Consider the following 21,726-nt stretch of genomic DNA (forward strand, 5'->3'; position numbering starts at 1 on the left):
TATCCCCTTTATCTCCTTATCTTATATTTTTATAGTCCTATGTTTATAAGCCTAGTGCTACCCTATTTTTTCTAACTAAGCCTAAGGGCAGGCTTTCTTTTAAAGAGGGGGGTNATNTAACGGCGCTATCGCANNTTACCTGCNAAATTCTNCCATATTCTGCCGACCTGCGATTGGCCCGCCTAAAGCTAGCGCCTTGGCGGCTTACCCTATATATTTGTTTACATCGGTCCTAGCGACCCCTTTTCCTTCTCTTTAGCTTAGTATCTTCGTAATACAGCATTCTACAAGCTTCGGTTTAGAGGCATTTGTATAAGCCATGACATCTACTGTATCTCTTAATCCTCTAGCAGTATTAGTTAATAGAGAGGGTAGTTTATTATTAAAAGCTTAAGAAGACTGGCTCCTACTAGACGAAATAGAGGGGTTTCTTTAACGCCTTTTAGATGCGCCTATAGCTGGTAGTTAGTTCTAGAAAATCTATTAATTAGAGAGCTGATTAAGGCAATTTTAATGCAGGTATTAACAGGATAATAGACGTAGCGGTTACTTACATTAATTTCGTTAAAGTTAATAGTTTGCCTCATATAAACAGACCGGCTCGGCTTCTAAAAGCTTACTAAAGTGGCTTAAACTAAGAAACAGATGGATCGATCGAATAGGTTAGCTTACGGATATTCGATTATCCGCGCAGCGGATATTCATCGGTTTCTTAGTCTGAGCATGCTAAGTCAAGGCATCCACAGGAGCTTCCTTAGGTCACGTGATCCTCGCTTAGCTAGTATATAGAGTCGTCCCTTTGGGACGACTTTACTTTATAAAGTCCATACTATTATATACCTGCATTTCCGTACGACAAATATAATATTAAATAATTACTACCTCGCTAGCTAAAGTAATACGATATTAATTAATATAGATAACTTAGGAAGACTATAATTTGCCTTAAAGCCGCTAGCGGAAAGTAACTAGACTAGCCTTATAGACTTTTATATAAGCTTTAGCGCTTTTATAGAAACTTGCTATTCGCTAGGCTATTAAAGTAGCTTATAAACGATCTTCTGCATCTAGAGCACGCGGCTAGTAAGGCATAGCTTTAGTAATATAGAGTTCTGTGCAAGGAAGTAAGGAGAAAAGTTAATGTATTAATGTTCAAAGCGGTAGTATATTTATTTAGGCAATAAGCTATCTTAAATAGGAAGGCGGTAATATATAGCGGTTATAACCAGGGTCACCTTCATAACCCCATTATATACGTTAACTAGATCTTAGCTAAAGATTTAAATACCCTTAACGTCTACTAAAAGCTTTAACTTACTACTAAAATTTACCGCTAAGATAGCGAGCTATTAGCTAGCGGCAGTCTTATAGCTAACTGTCACAACTCTATAAGCTCGCTGACTGCTTACGTTATCAGCCTCTTGGCAGCGAAGCTAACAGCGTCGCTTGTTAGCGACTCAGTCAATCGAGGCACGAGCACGGCAAGAGGGACGCGCAAGCCTGTACGATTGGTAGTCTATAAACGAGGATCTAAAGCTAGAGAAAGGAAAGGAGACGGAGGGCAGCGCCGCTCGACGTTATATACGATCCTCTGGTCACGTGACGGCAACTGTCTGGAACTGTGTGAAACTGTCTGCGACTGTCTGCAACTGTCCGCCATAATCCACCGATATCCATCAGCCGCAATCCACCAGTTTCCACCAGTGCCGTAACATCGCTAACTCTTAGACATACTGAAAATAATTCTCTGCTGTAGAAATATGACCGGACAATGAGAAGGACTTGTGTATTGATAGCTCAAGTTAGCATTTGTTCTACATTCTGTGATGATATTTGATGGAGGCTGGTTTGAGAGCTGTCAAGGCAGGTCTGTTGATATAGGCTTCTGAAGGTTAAGTTGAGCAAATCAGCTTCCCTCCCAAAGCTTGCGTCTTGTTATTAAGAGAACTGGTCCCGACCCATTGTGGCGATAGACCTAGATAATATAAAACTGCTCAGGTTTTCCTTCTTTTGTTCCGTTTTACCACTTTCTCCTTAACTTCTAAGACATGATGCTCGTCCTTCTCCAGAGCTCTCTTCACCCTCTTTTTAGTGACGGTTTTCGTACGTACTATGCTCTCCACTTCCTCAACACCGTCGGCTTCAGATTTGACAGACTGCTCTTCCTCCTTGACTTCAGCTTTCGCTACCAATCTTTCGGAGAAAGCTTTCAGGTCTGCAGTGAAAAGGACTGAATGAGCCCAACCAGCTTCTTTGCCCCACAGACTGCGAAAACGATTTGCCACAGCATCGTATGTAGCCCTGGTTAGGCTACTGTGCTTGCCTTTGCCGAATTTATAATCCCGTTGAGCAATCTGCCAAACTAAACAGAAATATCAGGTACTGTAGAAAGAGTGTAGGGGACTTGGCTTCTCACCATGGGTATCAACCGGCACCGACTCAGACCATCCCAGGCCCATCAAACACACACAGTCTGCCACCTTCGGTCCTACACCATGTAAGGCTAAAAGCTGCTCATGTGCATTGCGATAACCCTCACGACCATCTTCGACGGGTTCACCAGCGGGTTTGGGCTCCACGCCAGGCGGAGGGTTTTCCGGATTGTTCAGGCTCTCAAGCCAATCTAAGCCCTTCTCTTTTGCCACCATGACCGCTGTTTTGTAGATGTATCTGGCCCGGTATCCGAAACCTAGCTTCATCAAATGCTGCTCGACGGTCGGGCTAGTCAATGCTTCAGGTGAAGGGAAGTCATGATATGGCGTCGATCCGATGTGGCCAATGAGCGGTCCGTAGTGCAAACAAAGGTTATGGACCATCTGGGAGATTCGCGGGATATTGTTATTACTGCTACAAATGAAGCTTAACAAGGCTTCCCACGCATCTTGCTGCAGTATCCGCACACCCGTGAATTTGGGAGCTCTCTTCTTGAAGTTCGCGTCTGCTGACGCCCATTGATTGTAGAGTTCTGCGAGGTTTGGCTTGAGATTGAAGTAATGCTTTACTAGAGCGAGAGTATCATCTTCGTCTTGAGCAACTGATTCTGTGGTAGAGGGCGCATTTGAAGGGGGTGGTATCGGAAGAGGACTGGATGCGGTTGGGAAGATGGCGCGGTAATATAGGTATTTAGAATCCTGGCGAAGAGATAGAATACGACCGTGGAGAGCGCAAGACCATTCGTCATCTTCAGACTTCCTCCATCTTCAAGACAATTGTAGGTTAGCCAAGAGCAATATCCGGATTCCACGCATTTCTTACCGAAAAGATTGACCGCAGCGCAATGTAGTGTTAATGCAGAGCTCAGTTAAGCTGACTGGAAGCTTCTGCCAATCTGTTTTCCGAATTGCAGCCATTGATAGTGTAATACACGGGATAGCACGTATTCTTGGGAGTTGGTATGAGGGTGGAACTTCGCGACTTCGCGTATTTGAGTTATCTCATAAATCAGACCCCCGGCTCTACGTCGCCAAAATAAGTGGCCGAAATTGGCACCTTAGAAAATCATTAATTTTGCTTACTCAATACCTCGTCATTTGCCCTTCAGCCCTCCTACAATCATGTAGTCTTTTGGTATACCATTTATACATCTTCTAAATCGCACACTGATCCATGGTGCTTGTAGTTGATATACTAGTTGGTTTATTTACATGTAAACAGACGGTTTTTGGTTGTTGCGCACGTGCCAATTTCAGCCACTTATTTTGGCGACGTAGAGCCCCGGGGAGAAATTGCGCTACGATGTGGAAGGACTAGCGCTACGCTTGTGGACCCTACCCTAGTCCTATGGACTCCTGGACCAATCAGATCACACCAAAAGGAATTTCTCCCCGAGGGTCTGAGAGCTTATGGGCGCCCTTTATATGAGAACTTAATGTTTTTTGTGGACGTAACTCAACTGCCCATACCGCACGGGCCCGCCACTAAAGTAGTCGTATTACTGAGCACCGGTAAAATACTCGTTATATAGTAATTTAATATAACCGGAGCATCCTCGGTATACCACACGCGACTTATTTATTTACTTACTGGCGCGCCTAAATATAAAGTTATTTAGAATGCAGGTTCCTTATATATTTATTATATTACAAGTTTTAGCACGGTGTTGAGCTTTAAGTAATATATTTAATTAGTAATCTATCTATCCCTTTACTTCCTCTGAGTCGTATATCTCCTCCGGCGACTTATAGCCCTTATTATTAAAAGGTGGGTCCCTATTACTACTACTATCGTTAATATCCTTCTAAAACTGGCCTAGTATATAGGACTTCCCTGCCTTATATTGTGAGGCAGTTCCACAAGGCTTGTAATAATAGTTCTCTTCCTGCTAAGTCTCCCCTTCTAGTAACGCCTTATTAACTTTAACGAGGCCTTTTAAATTGGCTGCGAGGAACCTCCGAGATAACGTCCTTATTAGTGGGCTAGTAGCCAAAGTAAGGTTATTAATTTAGGTAATAAGGATATCGCCAGCTTTTTTACTTAGTAGATTTGCCACCTTATTATAAAGGTTATAGTAAGCGGTTCTAAGTCGCTTGATGACCTCTTTAGCTTATAGATCTTATTATTCTAGTGCTCTAATTTCCCTTATTATTGCCTAATTAACGTACTGCTTTATATAAACTTAATAAGCGTCGTAGCCGCACTTATTAAAGAGGAAGGCCTATTTATCCTAATCCTCGTCTATAAAGACCTTATATAGCAACTGTTGGTGCTATAGGTGACGGCAGGGGATCTGCTACTTATGATAGAAGAGGTAGTGGCAAGCTCACTTATCCTTAAAGTTCTAAATATCTGCAAGCTTATTAGCAAGCTTTTAAGCTTTACGGATCTTGCCGTATATTAGTTGCTGGATTGGATAGGGGAAGCGCTTTAACTGAGGGTATTTAATAGAGACGCTGAGGTATTTTGTACGGAATTCTTGCTATTATTGCTCCGCTGTAGCATCCTATTAATTGGCCCGTTTATTTATTGTAAGAAGGAGACTAAGAATACTAAATTTGCCTTATAATTTCTTTAAGCCGGTAGATAGCTTCTTAAGGGAGTTATGCCACAATTTATTTGGGTTAGTAGTTAGAATTTAGAGTAGTAAAGGACTATAAGTATATGGATAGTTGGCCTAGAGCTTATATATATTAACCTAGTGGCGAACGATATACTTAACTAAGTTAAAGTTTAATTTATCCCGCTTGCGTTTCTTAGAATGCTCCTTAATATCCTTAGCTATAACTATAGCTTGGTTAAGGCTATTAAGGTAGCCTTGCTTAGTAAACCTTATTTTTAATACAATATGAATATGGTATTAGATATCCTTGTTCTTAATGCGCTGTTTTAGTGTTCGCTCTAAGTGCACCCGATAGTAGAGGTATATTACTTCTTACTTACCTTCCTTAAGGCCTTGGAAGGTAAGCTTAACAGTAAGCTGCTTAGTAGGTAAGTCGTTGGTTATATAATATTATGGGTTCTAAGCCTTCCTATACTAGCGTTTAATACAACAAAGATACTTAGTAATTGTAAGGCTATCCTCGTTGCTAGTAAGGAAGTACGCGTATGGGCGGAAGCTTCCTGTATCGTTCCGTACTATAATAGTAAATAAATACTACCCTAGGTAGTTAGTTTTGTGCGTTAAGTTTATAAGGGAAAGCCTATATAATAAGGAGGTTAGAATATATGTTTTAGAAGAAGATCTGCGTATAGTATAGGCTAAAAAGGGGGTAAATAATATATAATCCGCACTTAGCTAAAACCTTAAGTTAGTGTTTTTTAGTAAATATAAGGCCTACTGTATTAACTAAGCTGCCGTCTTTTACTTTGTATTAAGCCTTAACCTTCTCCTATATCCAATTGCTGCCTTTTAACTACTTTATGCCCTTATCTAACTGCTTCTTCTATAGATTAGTATTGCCCTAGAGTTATATATCCAGATTAGCGCCACGGTAGCCTTAGGCGTAGTTATTAATATCCTTTTAGTTTAAAAAGCGCCTACTAGCTTCTTTTAGTGGGACTCTACCTTCTAGTTAAGCCGTGCTATAGAAGGCGTGTAGAACTACTGCTAGTTTATATTTACTTTTAGTTTTGCTAGTAACGCGCTTATATAAACCTAAGTTCTTTTTAATTAAGTCTAATACGTTAATATTATGGCTATACGTTTAATCGTTATGCCGTTTAAGGATTCGTGTACCGTTAATATAGACAGTAATGTTTATACGGCAATCGTATTAAGCACCTTCGCGGATCGTCTTCTACACAAGGCGCTCGCCAGAAGGTTCCTTTAGGTCCTATATTTTACGATAGAAACGGTAGAAGTAGTAGATTAAGTAACTACTATCTTTTCGCGGCCTGTTCTTACTTTTATATAACTAAATATTGTTAATATATGGCTAATAAGTATTAAATTCTTCGGTAGTAAGGGTAATGAGTTTATTAAGATAAAATAAAATCTTCCGCTAGGCGGTAAGGCGCTTAGGATTAGCTAGAAGCTTGCTTATATTAAGTAGTTAACGATTAATTAAGGTTAGGAAGGTAGTGTTAAGAAAGGAATGATATTAAGGATATTAACGCGCTGGTGAGTAAATAAATAAGTCGCGTATAGTATACTGAGGATGCTCCGGTCATGTTAAATTACTATATAACGAGTATTTTACCGGTGCTCAGTGATACAACTACTTTAGTGGCGGGCCCGTGCGGGCCCGTGCGGTATGGGCAGTTGAGTTACGTCCGTTTTTTGTTAGGCGATAACTCTTCCACCACAACGCGTATCTTAACCCTTTTATAACGTCTAGTTATTATAAAAATACTATAAGGTAGGAGCTCTTTAATTTCTCTATCTATTGCATTAAATAACGACATCGTAGCTATATTATAGTTGGTTGCGTCAGTCGCATTTTGTTGGTCGCATTTTGTCGGTCGCATTTTATCAGTCGCATTTTATCGGTCGCATTTTCTCATCGTAATCTTGCCTCACTGCTATGCCTTACATACTTCTCTACGTCTAATTATCTCTAAAATAATACGAGCTAAAAGCTCTTTTTCTTCTCTATCGCCTCTATATTGTGGCAATATCGTAGCTTTATTCTATAAGAAGTTAGATATAGGTAGTTAGTCGGTTTTAGTCTAGTTTTATTACAATTTTGCCTTACTACCAAAACTTATATACTTCTCTAGGTCTAATTATCTCTAAAATACTACGAGGTAAAAGCTCTTTATCCTCTCTATCGCCTCTACATTATAGTAATATTATAGCTCTATTTTATAAGAAGTTAGATATAGGTAGTCGGTTGGTTTTAGTTAAAATCTACAAAACATTCAAATTAAAAATTAACTTACGTTCCGCGACGATGTATCTCACCCCCTAGTATTCTTAGTAGGGGGTTATAATTTATAAATATATAGATATGATTACCTAAAGAATCTATTGCATTAATAAAATATATAATAACTCTTATAGTAAGGACGTCGCTCGTAGAAATACACAAAATTTAATTTTTAAAACATTTAAATCTCACCAAAGCGACGCCCATAAGCTCTCAGACGCTCCGCAGAGGATTTTGTTAGGTGACAGGGGTGCGCAGGGGGCTGGAATTAGTGCGCTGTTCTAATTGGTCTAGAAGTTAGCAGGAGGGTCTATGCGCTATCCCGTGTCACGGAACAAATCTTTTGCGGAGCGTCTGATTCATGAGATAATATTTGAGTTCACGCGCCGGAACAAGGGCACGTGATAAAAGGCTAGATAATTAATCTGATTGGATGTAGTAGATAGGTGTAGGTAGGTGAGAACCCTGATCCTGACACAACTATGATTTTAAAATGCACGCGATGTGATTTACTAAATTCTACAGTCTTCACACCATGCTGTGGGACGCTCTTTGCACATGTGCTATGTACTTAATTATTGTTAGTATGGGTATATAAATATGTGCTTTACGATTTAAACGTGAAGTAAATATCAAGCTTTTCGAGCAAAATGCAGACAGGATATTATTTCCGATACCAACAATAACAACACTCTATGCGACAACATCGTCGAAACGTTTTAGCTGTTCGAGTATCAGGCAGCACAGGATATGCATAAAAACCTAATCTAGTCCGGATATGTTAACGGCTTCTTACCGGGCGTATCCCGACAGAAACAGTCTCACTGTGGTAATGTTATCCGAGTTAGAAGGCCCTAAACCAATCACTGTCATTTATCCAATACCTGGGCTGAATACTTTTCCGCTCTGACTTAAACAAATGCCTCAGTCACGATATAATTACAAAAGGAAGGAAAAGATAACACTTTCCACCCACAATGAAGATCCCTTATGAGAGTAACGGGTAGCACACGTGCCTAAAAATCAAACGCCTGATATTGTTGGGTGGAACAAATCATAAAGATGTAATCTTGGCTGGGCACGCAAGGGGGATCAGGAATAATACGAGAAGTAGACGACCGGGTAGGCATGACCGCGATTTACCAAGCGTTGACATCGAAATATTCCTGATAGACATGTTAAGTAAACCACTTCATAGATTGAGATCCTTGAGATCGAGGAAAAAGACTTACTTCTCCAAAGAATGTAACGACAACGGTCCTGTCGGCAAATTTTCGGCCAGCCAGGGCTCGCAACGCTTTCTGCGCTGATTCCGGCTTATCGTACTTAACGTAGATCTTGCCCACGCCAGCACTCAGCCTAGGACCACTTGGTTTTGGTACTTTGAGTTCGAGAACTTGGCCGTATTTCTCGCATTCCTCTCTAACGTCCTCACAGATTTCTATATAGGTTGCGTCAGCAGGCAAATGGATGGGTAGTAATAGAAAAATAGGAGCATACCTTCATATTCGTCCGGGTCCATCAGTTCTTCTGGTGTGACCATGTTTAAGAGCTGCAAGACACGGCCTTGCTCAAGATCCGTCGAAGTTGTCCCGGCAAGCATAGACATAGCGTTGACACCCATCTCTAACCCAGATGCTTGTTGCACACCAATGCTAGCGCGTTGTACTTTTAGATGGTCGTCACCCAGCTCCATACCATTCAAACCTTCCACAGCAATATCGGTAACATGTGGTTCAAGGTACTCACAGAATGCGATACCCTAGTTTAGTTAGATTTGTATGCTAAAGATCAGAGAATGGCACTTACTCTCGATTGCTCTGTTTCAGAGTCCTTGACCAGTACAAACGCCTTAAGATCTCCGAATGCAACAAGTAACTCTGTGACTTGGTCCTCGGTAAGGTATGCAGGGATGTGAGAGACACTGATTTTATTTGCTGTATCTTTGACCACGGTTGAGACAGTTCCTTCCTCATAGTCGGGATCCTCTCCTGCTGCTGGAACAATATAGTCTTTAGGCCTCCGGATCGACAAGCCAGCCTGGTCGCCGTTGTGGGTACCATTCGAAGTTTCCATATTATCATTATCTTCCATAGATATGCCATCCATAGCTAGTGCTACGGTAGCATCCTCTGCTGTCTTGAACTCAAGAAGAGCAAATGCTCTATCTTTAGCGATCTGCGCAGAGATACAAGGATCGATTCCTTGAACGACATTGAGGCCGTTCAATTGAAGGTTGAAGAAGTCAGTGAGGGATTCATCGGTTGCAGAGGGCAGCAGATTGTAGACAAGTAATCTCTTAGACTGTCGCGCATTCGAGGGTTTGAGGGCCGAGGCACTTGCTGAACCGGCAGGTTGGTTGATGAAGGCCTGGAGTCGACTTGGATCCATAGGTTGTTGGCGCGGAGCTCCAGGGAGTGGGAACATACCGGATAGTTTGGCCTGTTCCGCTGTGACGTTTTCGTAGCCGATGGGTTTGATGTCCCATTGGGTCATTCGTCTTTTTCGCTCTAGAATTGACACGGTATCGGTCAAATCTGGTGTTGGCTCTCTTTTCTTTGGCGGAGGACTCGCGCTCTTCTTTCTCTCTCTCCCTCCAAAACCATCGCGATCTCTCCTCCCTCTTCCACCCCGATCACCCCGATCACCCCGTTCGTCAAAGAGGTCGCGGTCCCGTCGTGGTGGCCGCTCTTCTTCATCTCTCCTAGGTTCTCTCCTCGAAGATGCGCGATCTCGATCCCAGCCTCTGTCTTCACGCCTGTCTCGGCCAGCGTACCTGTCTTCTCGTTCTCGCTCTCTGTAGTCTCGACTGGAGGAATAACTGTCTACCTCGTACTCTCGACGAGAGCTCCGATGGCCAGGGGACCTCGAGCGGCGACGGCGATCGCGGTCTCCACGGTCTCGACGGTCCTCTCGGTCTCCGCGTGAAGACTGCAGGAAATCGCAATTAGCGTAAGAGTCGTACAGTATTGCAAAGAGGACTTACAAAGTGAGAACGCGAGGAACCGTGTCGGCCACCATCTACATTTATAGAGTTAGTACTGGAAGCTGGTTAGTAATGCTGAGAAGAAGTAGTTCACCTCTCGAGTAGGCGTCGCCGTTCATGTTAAGGGCAGGTCAGTCTGCGCGTTCAGACGAGCTTAGTCGGTTGGTGCGGCTGGGTGGTAGCAGTAAAACAGCTGAAAAGCGCGCATATACGTTCCAAGAGCAGAATGCTCGTTCGGCACAACAGTGCGATAGATGTGAAGATGTGGGTTGGGGGTTGGTGGAGGTGTTGCAGTCGAGAGGCTCTGCAAAACGGCTGGGCGAGATTTCGGCTCGAGTTTGATGACCTAGCGCGAACTGGCCCCTGTTACGTCCACAGTTTAACACCACTTATTTTTCGTAATATTGGCTGCATAAATGTTGTGGGCTATTTTATTTTTTGCCCTCTAGGAAATATTCACGGAATTGAATGAACAACCTCTTGGTGACATCTCACTTTCTATTAATTTAGACTCTTTGTCTTCTACTAGTCAGTTGTGAATTGATCGAAGGCCACAGTTTTGCTGCAAAGGCCACGAACTGTCTTTCATATATGCGAAGTTAATACAGCCTATTAGTTAGGAAGGACCCGGGGCCATTCAGGCCGGTGCTGTTACTCAAAAGAACATCGAGCCTTACAAAATGCTATCAGAGTGGAGGACGAATAATAAGGAAGGCCGCCCGGATTTTCCAGGGATAGATGGCGGGGTGGCGCGCGGAGCGGCGTATATCGTCATATTTCTATGCTTTCTAATAGAATGGTTCAACGTTTGTTGGTGGCATTAAAATAGACGCTTAAATGATGGTGAACCCCCTCCAGATTAATGGTGTTGGAGAACCAGGATAATATTATATGCGCCGTTGAGGCCTGTACTCGCTCGAACCTGCGAGTCATAGCTTACCATCATCGGCAGCTTCAGACGACGTAGTATTACCTAAAGACTATTCCTTTGAAGCCTTTGAGAAACGCCTTGATTACCTAGAAAAGACAGGATCTATCCAATCCTGAAATCCCCTCAACGCTTATTTAGGATCCGCTCGTTATAGATATCGGGAGATCCTATGTAGCTGCGGGCGGAGTCCCTCTTTTAACTCAACGCCATTCCCCGGGGGGGGCGAGTTCTGCGCCGAAAGGAGCTATAACGTGGGCTCGCAACATCTGGCGCCGTATTCGCACGCGAAAATTATAAAAGACCCTCCCGACTCCGAGTGAGATGTATTCAACAAGACATTTCCGCCTATCTCGCCTTAAACCTCCGCAATGCTCCCATCTCCTGTCGCGAACACCCCCGCCGTTGCAAGCCCCACCAGTCCGCCTGAAAACAATTACTCCAACCTCACACGTACGTTCTTAAAGATAATTCCAAAGTCAAGTCCGCTTGCTGACTACAGAGAGGAATTCTACCATGCTGAATCCAAGATCCTACATCACACCCGAGCTATGGACTCAAGCTCCCATCCTGAAGGGAACCACGAAATTCGAACCTCTGGCTGACGCAAGAAATATCATGGTCGCTGGCGGAGCAAGATTCACGTGCGTGTTACATTCTCGACCCTGTCAGCCACAGCTGCTCAACGGGCATAGTGAGCTCAAAATCAGGGTGATACAACTGGCAGGCCCAAAGACATGGCTAATGGCAGTTTCGCAGTGCTTGCTGGTTTGTCCGTCATCTGACGTTGACGTACCCAATTGACTACAATGCAGTGTCTTTCGATAAGCTAGATTATTGCGCAACACTTAACAATACGTGGATACTAGAGAAGTGTCCCAACTTCGCCTTCGAACATGGTGACATTACGTCTCCTAATGATGTTAAGAGGTGCTCACGGAAGAATAAAATTGACACAATTTTTCATTTCGCGGCAAAATCATATGTCGACCTTAGTTTTGGTAACTCCTACCAGTTTACCAACACTAACGTCTACGGTACTCATGTTCTCCTAGAAAGAGCCAGGGCTCACGGGATTAAGAGGTTCGTTTATATATCTACTGATGAAGTCTACGGAGACGTCCCGGCAGACGCGGATGACTTGAGTGAAACAAGCCTACTCGCGCCGACCAATCCTTATTCTGCTAGCAAAGCCGCCATTGAAATGATGGTGAATGCGTATCGAAAGAGCTTTAAATTACCAGTCATAACGGTCCATAGCAACAATGTTTACGGGCCGCATCAATTCCAGGAGAGTATGCAGCATTCGCTCTCGATGCTTGTTGCTATGGCGCTGATGTAGCTAGAAATCATACCAAAATTTGCGTTGTTACTCCAACGCAGGAGCAGACTCCTGGTTCATAGAGATGGGACACCAACCTGACGGTATCTGTATGCAGGCGATATCGTGGATGCTCTTGACACAATTTTTCACAAAGGAATCATCGGCCAAATTTACAATATTGCATCTAAAGATGAAATCTCAAACGTCGACATATGTCATAAGCTACTTGAACTATTTGAACTACCTCACAGCACACCCAAGAAATTCAATAAACGGGTCGAGCATACTGAGGACAGACTGTCTAATGATCACCGTTATGCTACCGATGGCACGAGGCTTGCTGTCCTTGGCTGATAGCTAAAGGTGAGCTTTGATGATGGAATCCGGATCACCGTTGATTGGTATCGTCGCTTTGGAGAAGTCTGGTGGGGCGATATCAGCAGGATCTTGACTCCCTTTCCGGTTGTCGAAGGCAATGAAATTTGGACTAGAGAAGAGCATGACGCATTGCCGTCGGACAATGAACTCGGGCGCAAGAAAATAATATTATCTGGACTAAGAAGGCTTTAAATAACCTGTAAGCGTCTGGAGGGACTGTTTAAGATAGACCAGAAAATACTGGCACATCTTTTCCAGTCTGTGTCACTGGTGCCATTCCCCAAATAAGACATTGTCTTATCATGATTTGGTTGCAGAAATCCCCAGTTCGCAGATTTATTCTTGAAGATTTTGAACTCATTCAGACACTGCCATAAACGCTGGGATACCGTTGGAGTCCATAATCGCCAACTATAATACTTATAATTCTCCTGTATCATATTTACTGGTGAGTTTTTAGAAAGCTTCCCTCACTATGCTCTCTTTCATGGTTAGTACTCGCGGGTGGACTAAGCATAGTATTACTACTAGGCCGCACACCATGAGTAGTGACATCTACGGCAGATGTGGCACCCAATACCGCGCTACCCCGCCTGCATTGGTACCTGTTTTCGAGATGCAGCGAAGTCGGGATAGCTTTTCAGGAGCTGTCATTTGGAGAGGAGTTCGCAACTGGTAGCTCGTCTAGATTTAAATAAAACAAAAAATTGGGCAGTATTTGTGGCCCAATGCCTGTACTGTGTAAACATTAAGGCACCCAGTCCATACCTTCGAAACTTTTTGCGAGTTGGGGCGGTGGCGCGAGTCTGGAGGGAGGGCGCGAAATTTGAGTCGTTTAATCATTGCTAGACAAAGATCCTATTCTTTCTGGTCAAGGCCCTCGTGAAGGACCAACTCCTATTCGCGTAGCAAGGATTGTAGACAGCTATAACGGAGTCTTAAAGTCAGAAAGGTTAGAAAAGTCTTCATCAAAAAGGCTGCCAGTTACTCCTAATATTTAGTTGTGAAGTACCGTGCCTGTGCGCGTACTTATGAGTTGTGGCTGTGCTTGCAAGCGGCACAAACGATACTCAGCCACTCTTGCGACGACGCTGACCCTCAGCTTTCAGCTGTCTGAAACGCCTTCAACCCTCCCCTTGACGCACGCGAATTGAACTGAATCACGCCTATTGTCCTTTACAATCTCTTCCACGACCCTAACCACCTCCTTCACTCACTTCACCCACCGTCCGCCTTGCTTCTTACCCCACTTATCTGCCTTGCTCTCGTTACCAAGAACATCTCCAGTCTCCTCCCGCCCCTACCTGCCTCACAATGAAGAAGTTTGGCTTTGGCAAGAAAGGCGACGTTGCTGACGACGATGCCAACCGCTCCGCTCTCTTTGGCTCTCGCACCAAATCCAAAGACAAAGTTGCTCCCTCCTCCAACCCTTATGCCCAACCCACCAACGGCCCTCAAAAATCAGATCCCTACGCCAAGCAAGACCCATACGGTTCAGCAGCACCACCACCGTACAATGGATCCAACGACTCCTTCCGAAAAGATAAGAGCCCTGTTCCTGCGGGCGGCTACGGAGGGGGCTATGGGGGGGGATACAGTGGACAAGCCGGCGGAAACCAGGGCGGTTACGGTGCCAGCAGGTATGGTGGGGGTGCTACTGAACAGGCTCCTTCTTCCCGCTATGGTCTAGGCGGCTATGGTGGGCTAGGAAGAGCCGATAGCCAGGATACCGATGCTGGTCGTGATGCATTATTTGGCGGTGCCGCCCAAAGATACCAGCAGCAGCAGCAGCAACCGCAGGCCTCTCAGCCAGGCGGAGCATATAATGGTGCTCCGGGTGGTGCTGGAGGCTATGGTACAGAAGCTAGCCAAGGATACGGAGCGTATGGAGACCGGGAGCTCACCCAGGAGGAGCAAGAAGAGGAAGATATCTCTGCCACGAAGCAGGAGATTAAGTTCATTAAGCAACAGGATGTTTCGTCTACTCGCAACGCCTTGAGGTTGGCTCAGCAGGCGGAAGAGACAGGCCGCGATACCCTTGCACGTCTGGGAGCACAAGGCGAGCGAATTCACAACACAGAGCGAAACTTAGACCTTGGTAAGCTTTTTGAATGATCCCATCCTCGGCCGTTAAGCGCAGAGAAACTGCAAGACAGATTGTTGTGTTGCATGATGCTCTACTGCTTTTTGATGCATTGACTTAACATATGCACAAAGCTAATACATTCATGTAGCATCCTCCCAGAACCGCATTGCAGAAGAAAAGGCTCGCGAACTCAAGACACTCAATAAGAGCATGTTCGCCATGCATGTGGGAAATCCCTTCACATCAGAAGCCAGGTATACTTTCAAGAAGCCTCACGTCAAAGCCGAATCACAAGTGCTTAACGGAAATTTAGGCGCGAGGCACGGGATGCCGCCATCATGGACACCCATCGCAAGGAACGTGAGCAACGTGATACTACCCGTCAAGCCGCGTACGAAAGTCAGGCACGAGCTCAGCAAGCTGGACGGGATTTGAACGGAAATCCGACGAGGCAACCGATGAATAAGGCCACCCTAGCGGAGCGTGCGAAATACCAGTTTGAGGCTGTAGGTTTCTCTTGACTGCTACTGAGAGATTTACCATGCTAAACGCACGGCAGGACTCCGAGGACGATGAAATGGAAAATGAGGTATGATTGAATACCCAGCCAACTGCAATTGCTGCGTATGCTTACCCTCTCAACAGATTGACGCTAATCTCGATGCTCTCCACGGCGCTGCTAAGCGTTTGAACGGCCTTGGACGTGCAATGGGCCAAGAGGTTGATGAGCAGAACAAGCACATCGACCGCATCACTGGCAAGGTGAGTCAACACTCCATAAACATATTTATATGGTGGTTCTAACGAGTATATTACCAGACCGACAAGGTTGATGATCAAATCGCCATGAGTAAGTATTTTCCACAAGAACCATAACCATACGGAGGCTAACACAACTGGAAATAGACCGCGCACGGCTGGACCGTATCCGTTAGGCTGGCTTCTTACAGCCAAAAATCCGATATGTAGATAGGAGGATATGAGAGCTGGTCAAAACTGGAGCTCCGGGGACTTTTTTTTAGCATGAATTTTACGACACCTAATAATTGAATATAGCAAAGAGAAAGGGGTTACATTTTTCTGCGCTTGCGTTCGTAGCCTATGTATGAGTGATTCCTATTTTGATAAAACGGCAGAAAAGAGACACAACCACAAATGCTACGATTCATTCCATTGGCCGTTCATGCCATAGTATCCTTACAATTGCAGCCTAAAAGTTGCCACCTCAAACGCCCTGATCTCAATCTCGACTCCCTTCCCATCACTTGCGATTTGAATCTCATCTTCATCATCCTCGAGTACGTTACACTTCGTGACTTTCTTCACAGGCAGAACTCCCCACTCCAATACCCCCTTGCTCTTCCCACCCATCGCATCATACACTCTGCACACCACGCTCCGGCCTTTCCTCTTCGGCAGCTCACCACGGCTAACATCCTCGTCATCTTCGCCACGCTTGATGGTGTCGATAACAAGGTTCGGCGCGCCTGAGATACGGATAGAGGAGAGAAGAGGCGATACGGTGCTGGGAGAAGGGTGAGAAGCGACCTTGAGAGGGCTGTTGAAAGCGAATGCCGTGCGGACTGTCGTCGATGAGAGAGGACCAGCGTGCGGGAGGATGGCGTAGCGGATGTGGTGGCGGCCTAGATTCTCATATTAACAGAATTCTGCAATCAAACTACGAAATCATATATAACGTACCCATATCAGCATGTGCATCCGGCGCCTTGGGCGCCCTCAGCAGGCTCAGCCGCATGAGATTTCCGCACGTCGCGAAGCCGTACTTGGAGTCGTTCAGGATCGAGACGCCGTACCCGGCCTCGGACAAGTCGGCCCATTTGTGGCAGCAGACTTCGAATTTGGCCATGTCCCAGGTGGTATTGTAATGTGTAGGCCGCTTGACAATGCCGAATTGGGTCTCGTATGACGCTTCCTGGTTCACGATATCCACCGGGAACTCGACCTTTAAAAACTTCATGGTTTCACGCCACTCAATTTCGCTGGCCATTTCAACATATGAGGGGTGGTTTCCGACCGCTGCCGATAGGCTGATGGTTGTCTTGACCCAACTCTCTGAGCCGATCTTTGTCTCAACCTCGACACTAACGCGGTGGGGGTCATGCTCCGTGATCCGAGTCTTGCTGGAATGCAGCTCCTGGCGAGAATCAAGATGGTAGACCTCAACATCCCAGGCCTGCCAGTATAGTGGTTTATCATCAAAGATGAGAAGCTGGTTGGCCTTCTTGCCTTTGGGGATAATCTCGCGCTTGGCAGCTATATCGTAGAGAGAGGTGATGACGCCATCGGAGACTTCAACGCGATACTGGCTGTTGGAAAGTTGGTACACGCCCTTTTTGACTTCTTTTATAGATGCGGTGGCGGCAGAGTGGGTTGAATCCAGAGGCCTGACTTCTACGATGCCCATCTCCCCGTTTGCGAGGCCGTATTGAGGAGAGCTAGCCATTGCTGGTAGTTTTGTGACCTCGGTACGTGCCCATGGTAGGGTATTGACTGCAACCAATTTACTTTCCTTGGACGGCTTGTCATCAAAACCAAGCTCGGACATTGCGTCCGATAACAGCTTTTCGCCAGTATTGAAGACTTTGGCGTAAAGCTATGGAATTTTAGCATTGCCATTGCAAGCAACCGGACCACATACCTCGTCAGAATCATCGTAGCACATTTCAATAGAGCTGCCAGGTAAGCAGTCATGGAACTGACAAAGAAGGACAGCCTCCCACATATCGTCGATATCCTTTTTCGGATATCTGTACAAGGATTTGGTGCTTTTGACTGTATCCTTTACACTCGCGAGCGTCGCCAAATATTCGACATCACGTAACATGATTTCAGAGTTGCGATTGTTCCGTTTGTTGTTTGCTTGGGTAGTATAGGTGCCGCGATGAAGCTCAAAGTACAGCTCACCATACCAAGTCACATATTCTGTGCCTTCTTCTGCCTTCTTCTCTAGTCTGTCGAAGAAGTCCTCAACGGATTCGCCCATTTTGACTCGAGGCAATAGACCAATCTTATCACTAATGCCACGGCATCGCCTAAGCTTCTCGATGTGCTGGAAGGTAGGCCCACCCCCTCCATCCCCTTTGCCAAAGACCAGAAGGGAGGTATGGTCTTGGTCTAGTGATTTATGTTGTGTGACACTGCGCCTGACATCTCCGAAATGGGCTTCTGCAGTGTACGTTTCTGAAGGTGCCATGTGGCAAATCACCTGGCTACCATCAAGTGATACCCAGTTGAAAGTCGTATGAGGGAAGTTGTTGATATTGTTCCAGCTTAACTTCTGAGTGAAAAACCTCTTCATCCCAGCAAGCTGACAGATTTGTGGAAGCTGGGTGGAGTAACCAAAGGTATCAGGGAGCCAGAAGGTAGTGCAACGCTGTCCAAAATGACTCTCGAAAAATCGCTGGCCGTACAGAAATTGTCGAACAAGGGATTCTCCACTCGGCATGTTCGTGTCATGCTCAACCCAGCTTCCTCCAATCGGCTGGAATGTACCCTTCTTCACCTTGCCCTTGACACGATCAAACACAGATGGATAGTGCATTTCTAGCCATTTGTACTGTTGCGCCTGCGAAGCACAGAAACGTAGCTCGGGATATCGATCCATGAGATCGCATTGATTAGACCAAGACCGCGCCACCTTGCGCTTTGTCTCGGCCCACGGCCAAAGCCAGCAAGTATCAATATGGCAGTGTCCAATCCCACTGACGATCGCCTCCTTATCACTATCGTAGACTTTGGAAGAGTCTACGCTGTCACCCAGATATTGTCTAGCAATCTTTCGGCAATCCAAGATGGACTGCTTGCTTCCATTGCCCGCAATGAAACAGTCTACGATTGAATTGCAGATTTGCTGGGCTTCATGGGCTTCCCAAGAGTCTTGTGGGAATTCCCTTGATGCGTCTAAATGCTTGTAAGTCATGATCATGCCATCGGATTAGGGAAAGTATACCGCCAATGATCCAGAAATCAACATAAAGCGCCCTTGCCCCTAGGTTTATGGCAACGATATCCGCTGTATGGAGCTGAAAGTAGCGATTTTGGTTGGGAGGTTGGATTGAATCCCCACCAGGAGCATTTCCAAACATGCCGTTACAGGCCATCTCGACGTAAAAGACGTGCTCTTTCCCATCTGCGAACTTCTTAGGTAGTATCCACTCTGTCCTTTCTCCACCGCCAGTAAGGCCATGAACGACTTCCCCAGATTCGGTCCATATCATGCCCTCATTGTTTGCATCCCAGTGGAATTCGAGGTGGTCCTTGTCTCGGAGCTGAGATGGCACTTTCAATTGGACACGGAACCAATGTGTCGACCAACTGGGACCAAAGGATTCGCCTACTTTTGTAGGAGAGAATTTGTGAGAGGTGGCCTCTTTGAAAGTGGGTCGGGAAAGGTCTGGAGGGGAGTATACGGAGAGCTTGACGTGGTCACCCCCAGAAGCTCTTCCCTCGTATATCTTTCTGAATGGATAGTTAGCTTTGACTTTCAGGGTACATTTACACGTCCTGACAGATCTTTGCATAGCAAGCATGCTCTTAGATATGATGGGAGGAACACGTACGGGAGCAATCCTTGCTCTCTGTATTGGCCATCGCTCGTAAACTGTCGGAGGCGATCTGCGTAGATGGAATGGATCTGCTTGCCCACAGGACCAGCTGCGAGCTTCGGGTATATGTTGGAGAGAACCATCTTAGAGTTTGTTTCTCCTCCCATCGTGGAGAGAGGATAGAGGTTGTTGGTGGTTATGCTGATGCAGGTACCTTGCATCAACAGCTCCGCTTCAACCCCGCCCGGCAACCACCCGGGGTGGCCCAAGCTCGAACGACTCAACACTCACCCACTTACACTGGACATATCCTACCAGATCACAAGTCATTCTATACCTCACTATGCCCTATTCTACGTTCAATCTGTGGGCTTCTTTTCATTTTACGCTACCGACCTTTCTATATATTAGATGAAATGTAACGACAACCAGTGAGATCGGAATGGAAAAAGCCCAAAACACCCAGTGCTTTGCTTGTCCAGGAGCAAATGCCCCATTCATGCTCATAATTGACGCTACGAGTGTAAAAGGCAAAAAGACTGTTGCTGCAACCGTTAATGCTTCTAATCTCTTGCTCTTTGCGATACCAACCCGGCTTTCCTCCACCGAGATGAGGGCAGTAAGAAGATTTATGTTCCTTGCGACGCGCTCCGCATTTCTCTGGAGAAGATTAGCGACGAATTCGAAATCCATTTCGAGAGTGTCGACCGTATTTGCCACGGCCTCGGATTCATCAGCAGTAGACGACTTGTCCCAGAACTTCCGACCATGCACGCGACAAGCGCTTAACTGGTCCTGAACTAACGTCTCATACAACGTGATACGTCGACGTGAGATGAAAAGACTTTTCAAATATCTGTCAAGGTTCTCCAACCGAGGTTCTTCTCTCTCCAAACGCCATTCGATCGTGTTCAATTCCCGCTCCCAGCAAGTGTTTACAACGATCCATTCGGAGGCGATTATGCGATAAAGGTCTTTCAGAAGAACAAATGGACTTGGGATACCACCCTTGTTTAAGTTTTCATCTTGGCGCAAGCAGTTGATAAATGAAGCGCAGTAAGACGGATCGATGTCCTCGGAATTTCTTGGAGCAAACATCCGGTAAGAAGGATTCAAACACTGTCCTAAAGATTTCTCTGGTTGGAAGGCTGGGTCTAGAAGAATTACACCTAATCAATTTTAGCCACTATATTGATCTATACCGGTTTTCCAGCCATCACTATCTTTCGATGCATCAAACCAAACGGCAACGGATTGTCTCGTTAAAACAAGAGGAAAAAGCCGTGCTCCGTCTCGTTCAGTAGGATTCAAAGCGCCGCCCACTCGAGAAACTCTGGTACTTTCTGGATCTGGCTCGATTCGACCGCTAACTACTTGAATTGGTTCTTTCAGGATCAACTCTCGAGGACTGATGAATCGAAAACGAAGAAATTGTGACTCCACCTTAGCTGACTTTAGGGCTGGAAGGTGTTTCTCAATGTCTCCTAGACAATACCATCGCGAATTATCTATATGATCCAAGAAGAACTGTGGGTCCACATCGAAACGACCTCCAAGGAGAGCAATGACTTCAGGGTTAATATCTTCCATATGAAGATATCACTTTCTGCAGAATTAGGCGCATGACGGGTTAAATCTGCTAGAGAGCAGTTTTGCTCAATCTGCGGTTTCACACCATCGAGAAATCGAACCCGGGTGATAGTTGTTGAGCTGACATGCGGCCGTTGCGGCTGCTTCAAAAATTCGTCGAGTCGCTTGAATGCTGGTATTCTCTGCGCCGTTAAAGCTATATCCTTACAATATTCGTCCGGAGTCCGGCCGGATTGTGGTTTAGAGCTACCCATTTCCCCGTCCAGCTTGAGTATATACAACTCATTGCGGGCTCGTCAGAGTTATATAGTCAGCAATAAAAACCAGGCAAATGGAAGCCTTGTGCCTCTACTATTATCACGTGTTGCCCAGAGCGAGATGATGTGGAGGAATTTTTTTTTTGAGGTCTTCAGCCTGATTAACAAATTCTCGCAAACACGAGAGTTGGCTACCTCTCCATCACACCGGTCTCCATGTCAAGGCTTGACGCTTAGCATAGGAAATACGAGAACGCCCCTACCGTTTTCAGAAAATGCGCGATTAATGTGATCCAAAGAAAGGAATA

General features: G+C 45.4%; 6 protein-coding genes across 6 annotated transcripts; 2 read left to right on the top strand and 4 right to left on the bottom strand.

Annotated features, from left to right (window-relative positions):
* Positions 1–1,502: 1,502 nt before the first annotated feature.
* K441DRAFT_621177 (uncharacterized protein) lies at positions 1,503–3,392 on the bottom strand. Its single transcript, XM_067645961.1, has 3 exons — positions 3,256–3,392; positions 2,417–3,198; positions 1,503–2,362 (listed from the first exon to the last, which is right to left on the bottom strand). Exons 1-3 carry the CDS (start codon positions 3,348–3,350, stop codon positions 1,995–1,997), a joined length of 1,245 nt encoding a protein of 414 aa, XP_067497968.1. The 5' UTR covers positions 3,351–3,392; the 3' UTR covers positions 1,503–1,994.
* A 4,751-nt stretch (positions 3,393–8,143) lies between these two features.
* K441DRAFT_669053 (uncharacterized protein) lies at positions 8,144–10,587 on the bottom strand. Its single transcript, XM_067650094.1, has 6 exons — positions 10,385–10,587; positions 10,291–10,325; positions 9,114–10,235; positions 8,805–9,066; positions 8,537–8,745; positions 8,144–8,470 (listed from the first exon to the last, which is right to left on the bottom strand). The coding sequence occupies exons 1-6, from the start codon at positions 10,407–10,409 to the stop codon at positions 8,444–8,446; spliced, it is 1,680 nt and encodes a 559-aa protein (XP_067497969.1). The 5' UTR covers positions 10,410–10,587; the 3' UTR covers positions 8,144–8,443.
* Positions 10,588–11,242: 655 nt separating this feature from the next.
* On the top strand, positions 11,243–13,064 carry K441DRAFT_738361 (NAD(P)-binding protein). The gene is given in 4 exon segments (XM_067654336.1): positions 11,243–11,862; positions 11,978–12,513; positions 12,565–12,884; positions 12,900–13,064. The coding sequence occupies 3 exon segments, from the start codon at positions 11,735–11,737 to the stop codon at positions 12,639–12,641; spliced, it is 741 nt and encodes a 246-aa protein (XP_067497970.1). The 5' UTR covers positions 11,243–11,734; the 3' UTR covers positions 12,642–12,884; positions 12,900–13,064.
* A 1,170-nt stretch (positions 13,065–14,234) lies between these two features.
* On the top strand, positions 14,235–15,941 carry K441DRAFT_588453 (uncharacterized protein; the record flags this gene model as incomplete). Its single annotated transcript, XM_067644713.1, has 7 exons — positions 14,235–15,018; positions 15,155–15,260; positions 15,320–15,512; positions 15,566–15,595; positions 15,652–15,768; positions 15,826–15,856; positions 15,913–15,941. The coding sequence occupies 7 exons, from the start codon at positions 14,235–14,237 to the stop codon at positions 15,939–15,941; spliced, it is 1,290 nt and encodes a 429-aa protein (XP_067497971.1).
* A 262-nt stretch (positions 15,942–16,203) lies between these two features.
* Positions 16,204–19,738, bottom strand: K441DRAFT_588303 (glycoside hydrolase family 38 protein; the record flags this gene model as incomplete). The annotated part of the gene is made up of 5 exons (XM_067644708.1): positions 16,204–16,649; positions 16,708–17,620; positions 17,666–18,927; positions 18,977–19,485; positions 19,587–19,738. The coding sequence occupies 5 exons, from the start codon at positions 19,736–19,738 to the stop codon at positions 16,204–16,206; spliced, it is 3,282 nt and encodes a 1,093-aa protein (XP_067497972.1).
* Positions 19,739–19,870: 132 nt separating this feature from the next.
* K441DRAFT_310891 (uncharacterized protein) lies at positions 19,871–20,874 on the bottom strand. Its single transcript, XM_067641098.1, has one exon. It carries the CDS (start codon positions 20,667–20,669, stop codon positions 19,950–19,952), a length of 720 nt encoding a protein of 239 aa, XP_067497973.1. The 5' UTR covers positions 20,670–20,874; the 3' UTR covers positions 19,871–19,949.
* Positions 20,875–21,726: the final 852 nt, after the last annotated feature.

The sequence above is a fragment of the Cenococcum geophilum genome (assembly GCF_001692895.1).
Source record: "Cenococcum geophilum 1.58 unplaced genomic scaffold K441scaffold_67, whole genome shotgun sequence".
NCBI classification, from domain to species: domain Eukaryota; kingdom Fungi; phylum Ascomycota; class Dothideomycetes; order Gloniales; family Gloniaceae; genus Cenococcum; species Cenococcum geophilum.

Excerpts from the sequence above, each read along its gene's own strand:
- K441DRAFT_669053 (XM_067650094.1), bottom strand. The coding sequence starts at position 10,409 with ATGAACGGCGACGCCTACTCGAGAG. Across the intron at positions 10,236-10,290 it reads GTTCCTCGCGTTCTCACTTT|TCTTCACGCGGAGACCGAGA; the intron begins GTAAGTCCTCTT and ends GATTTCCTGCAG. Across the intron at positions 9,067-9,113 it reads CTGAAACAGAGCAATCGAGA|GGTATCGCATTCTGTGAGTA; the intron begins GTAAGTGCCATT and ends TAACTAAACTAG.
- K441DRAFT_310891 (XM_067641098.1), bottom strand. The coding sequence starts at position 20,669 with ATGTTTGCTCCAAGAAATTCCGAGGACATCGATCCGTCTTACTGCGCT.
- K441DRAFT_621177 (XM_067645961.1), bottom strand. The coding sequence starts at position 3,350 with ATGGCTGCAATTCGGAAAACAGATTGGCAGAAGCTTCCAGTCAGCTTA. Across the intron at positions 3,199-3,255 it reads CGCTGCGGTCAATCTTTTCG|ATGGAGGAAGTCTGAAGATG; the intron begins GTAAGAAATGCG and ends ATTGTCTTGAAG. Across the intron at positions 2,363-2,416 it reads GGTGCCGGTTGATACCCATG|TTTGGCAGATTGCTCAACGG; the intron begins GTGAGAAGCCAA and ends ATTTCTGTTTAG.
- K441DRAFT_738361 (XM_067654336.1), top strand. The coding sequence starts at position 11,735 with ATGCTGAATCCAAGATCCTACATCACACCCGAGCTATGGACTCAAGCT. Across the intron at positions 11,863-11,977 it reads GCTGGCGGAGCAAGATTCAC|TGCTTGCTGGTTTGTCCGTC; the intron begins GTGCGTGTTACA and ends GCAGTTTCGCAG. Across the intron at positions 12,514-12,564 it reads GCCGCATCAATTCCAGGAGA|AAATCATACCAAAATTTGCG; the intron begins GTATGCAGCATT and ends TGATGTAGCTAG.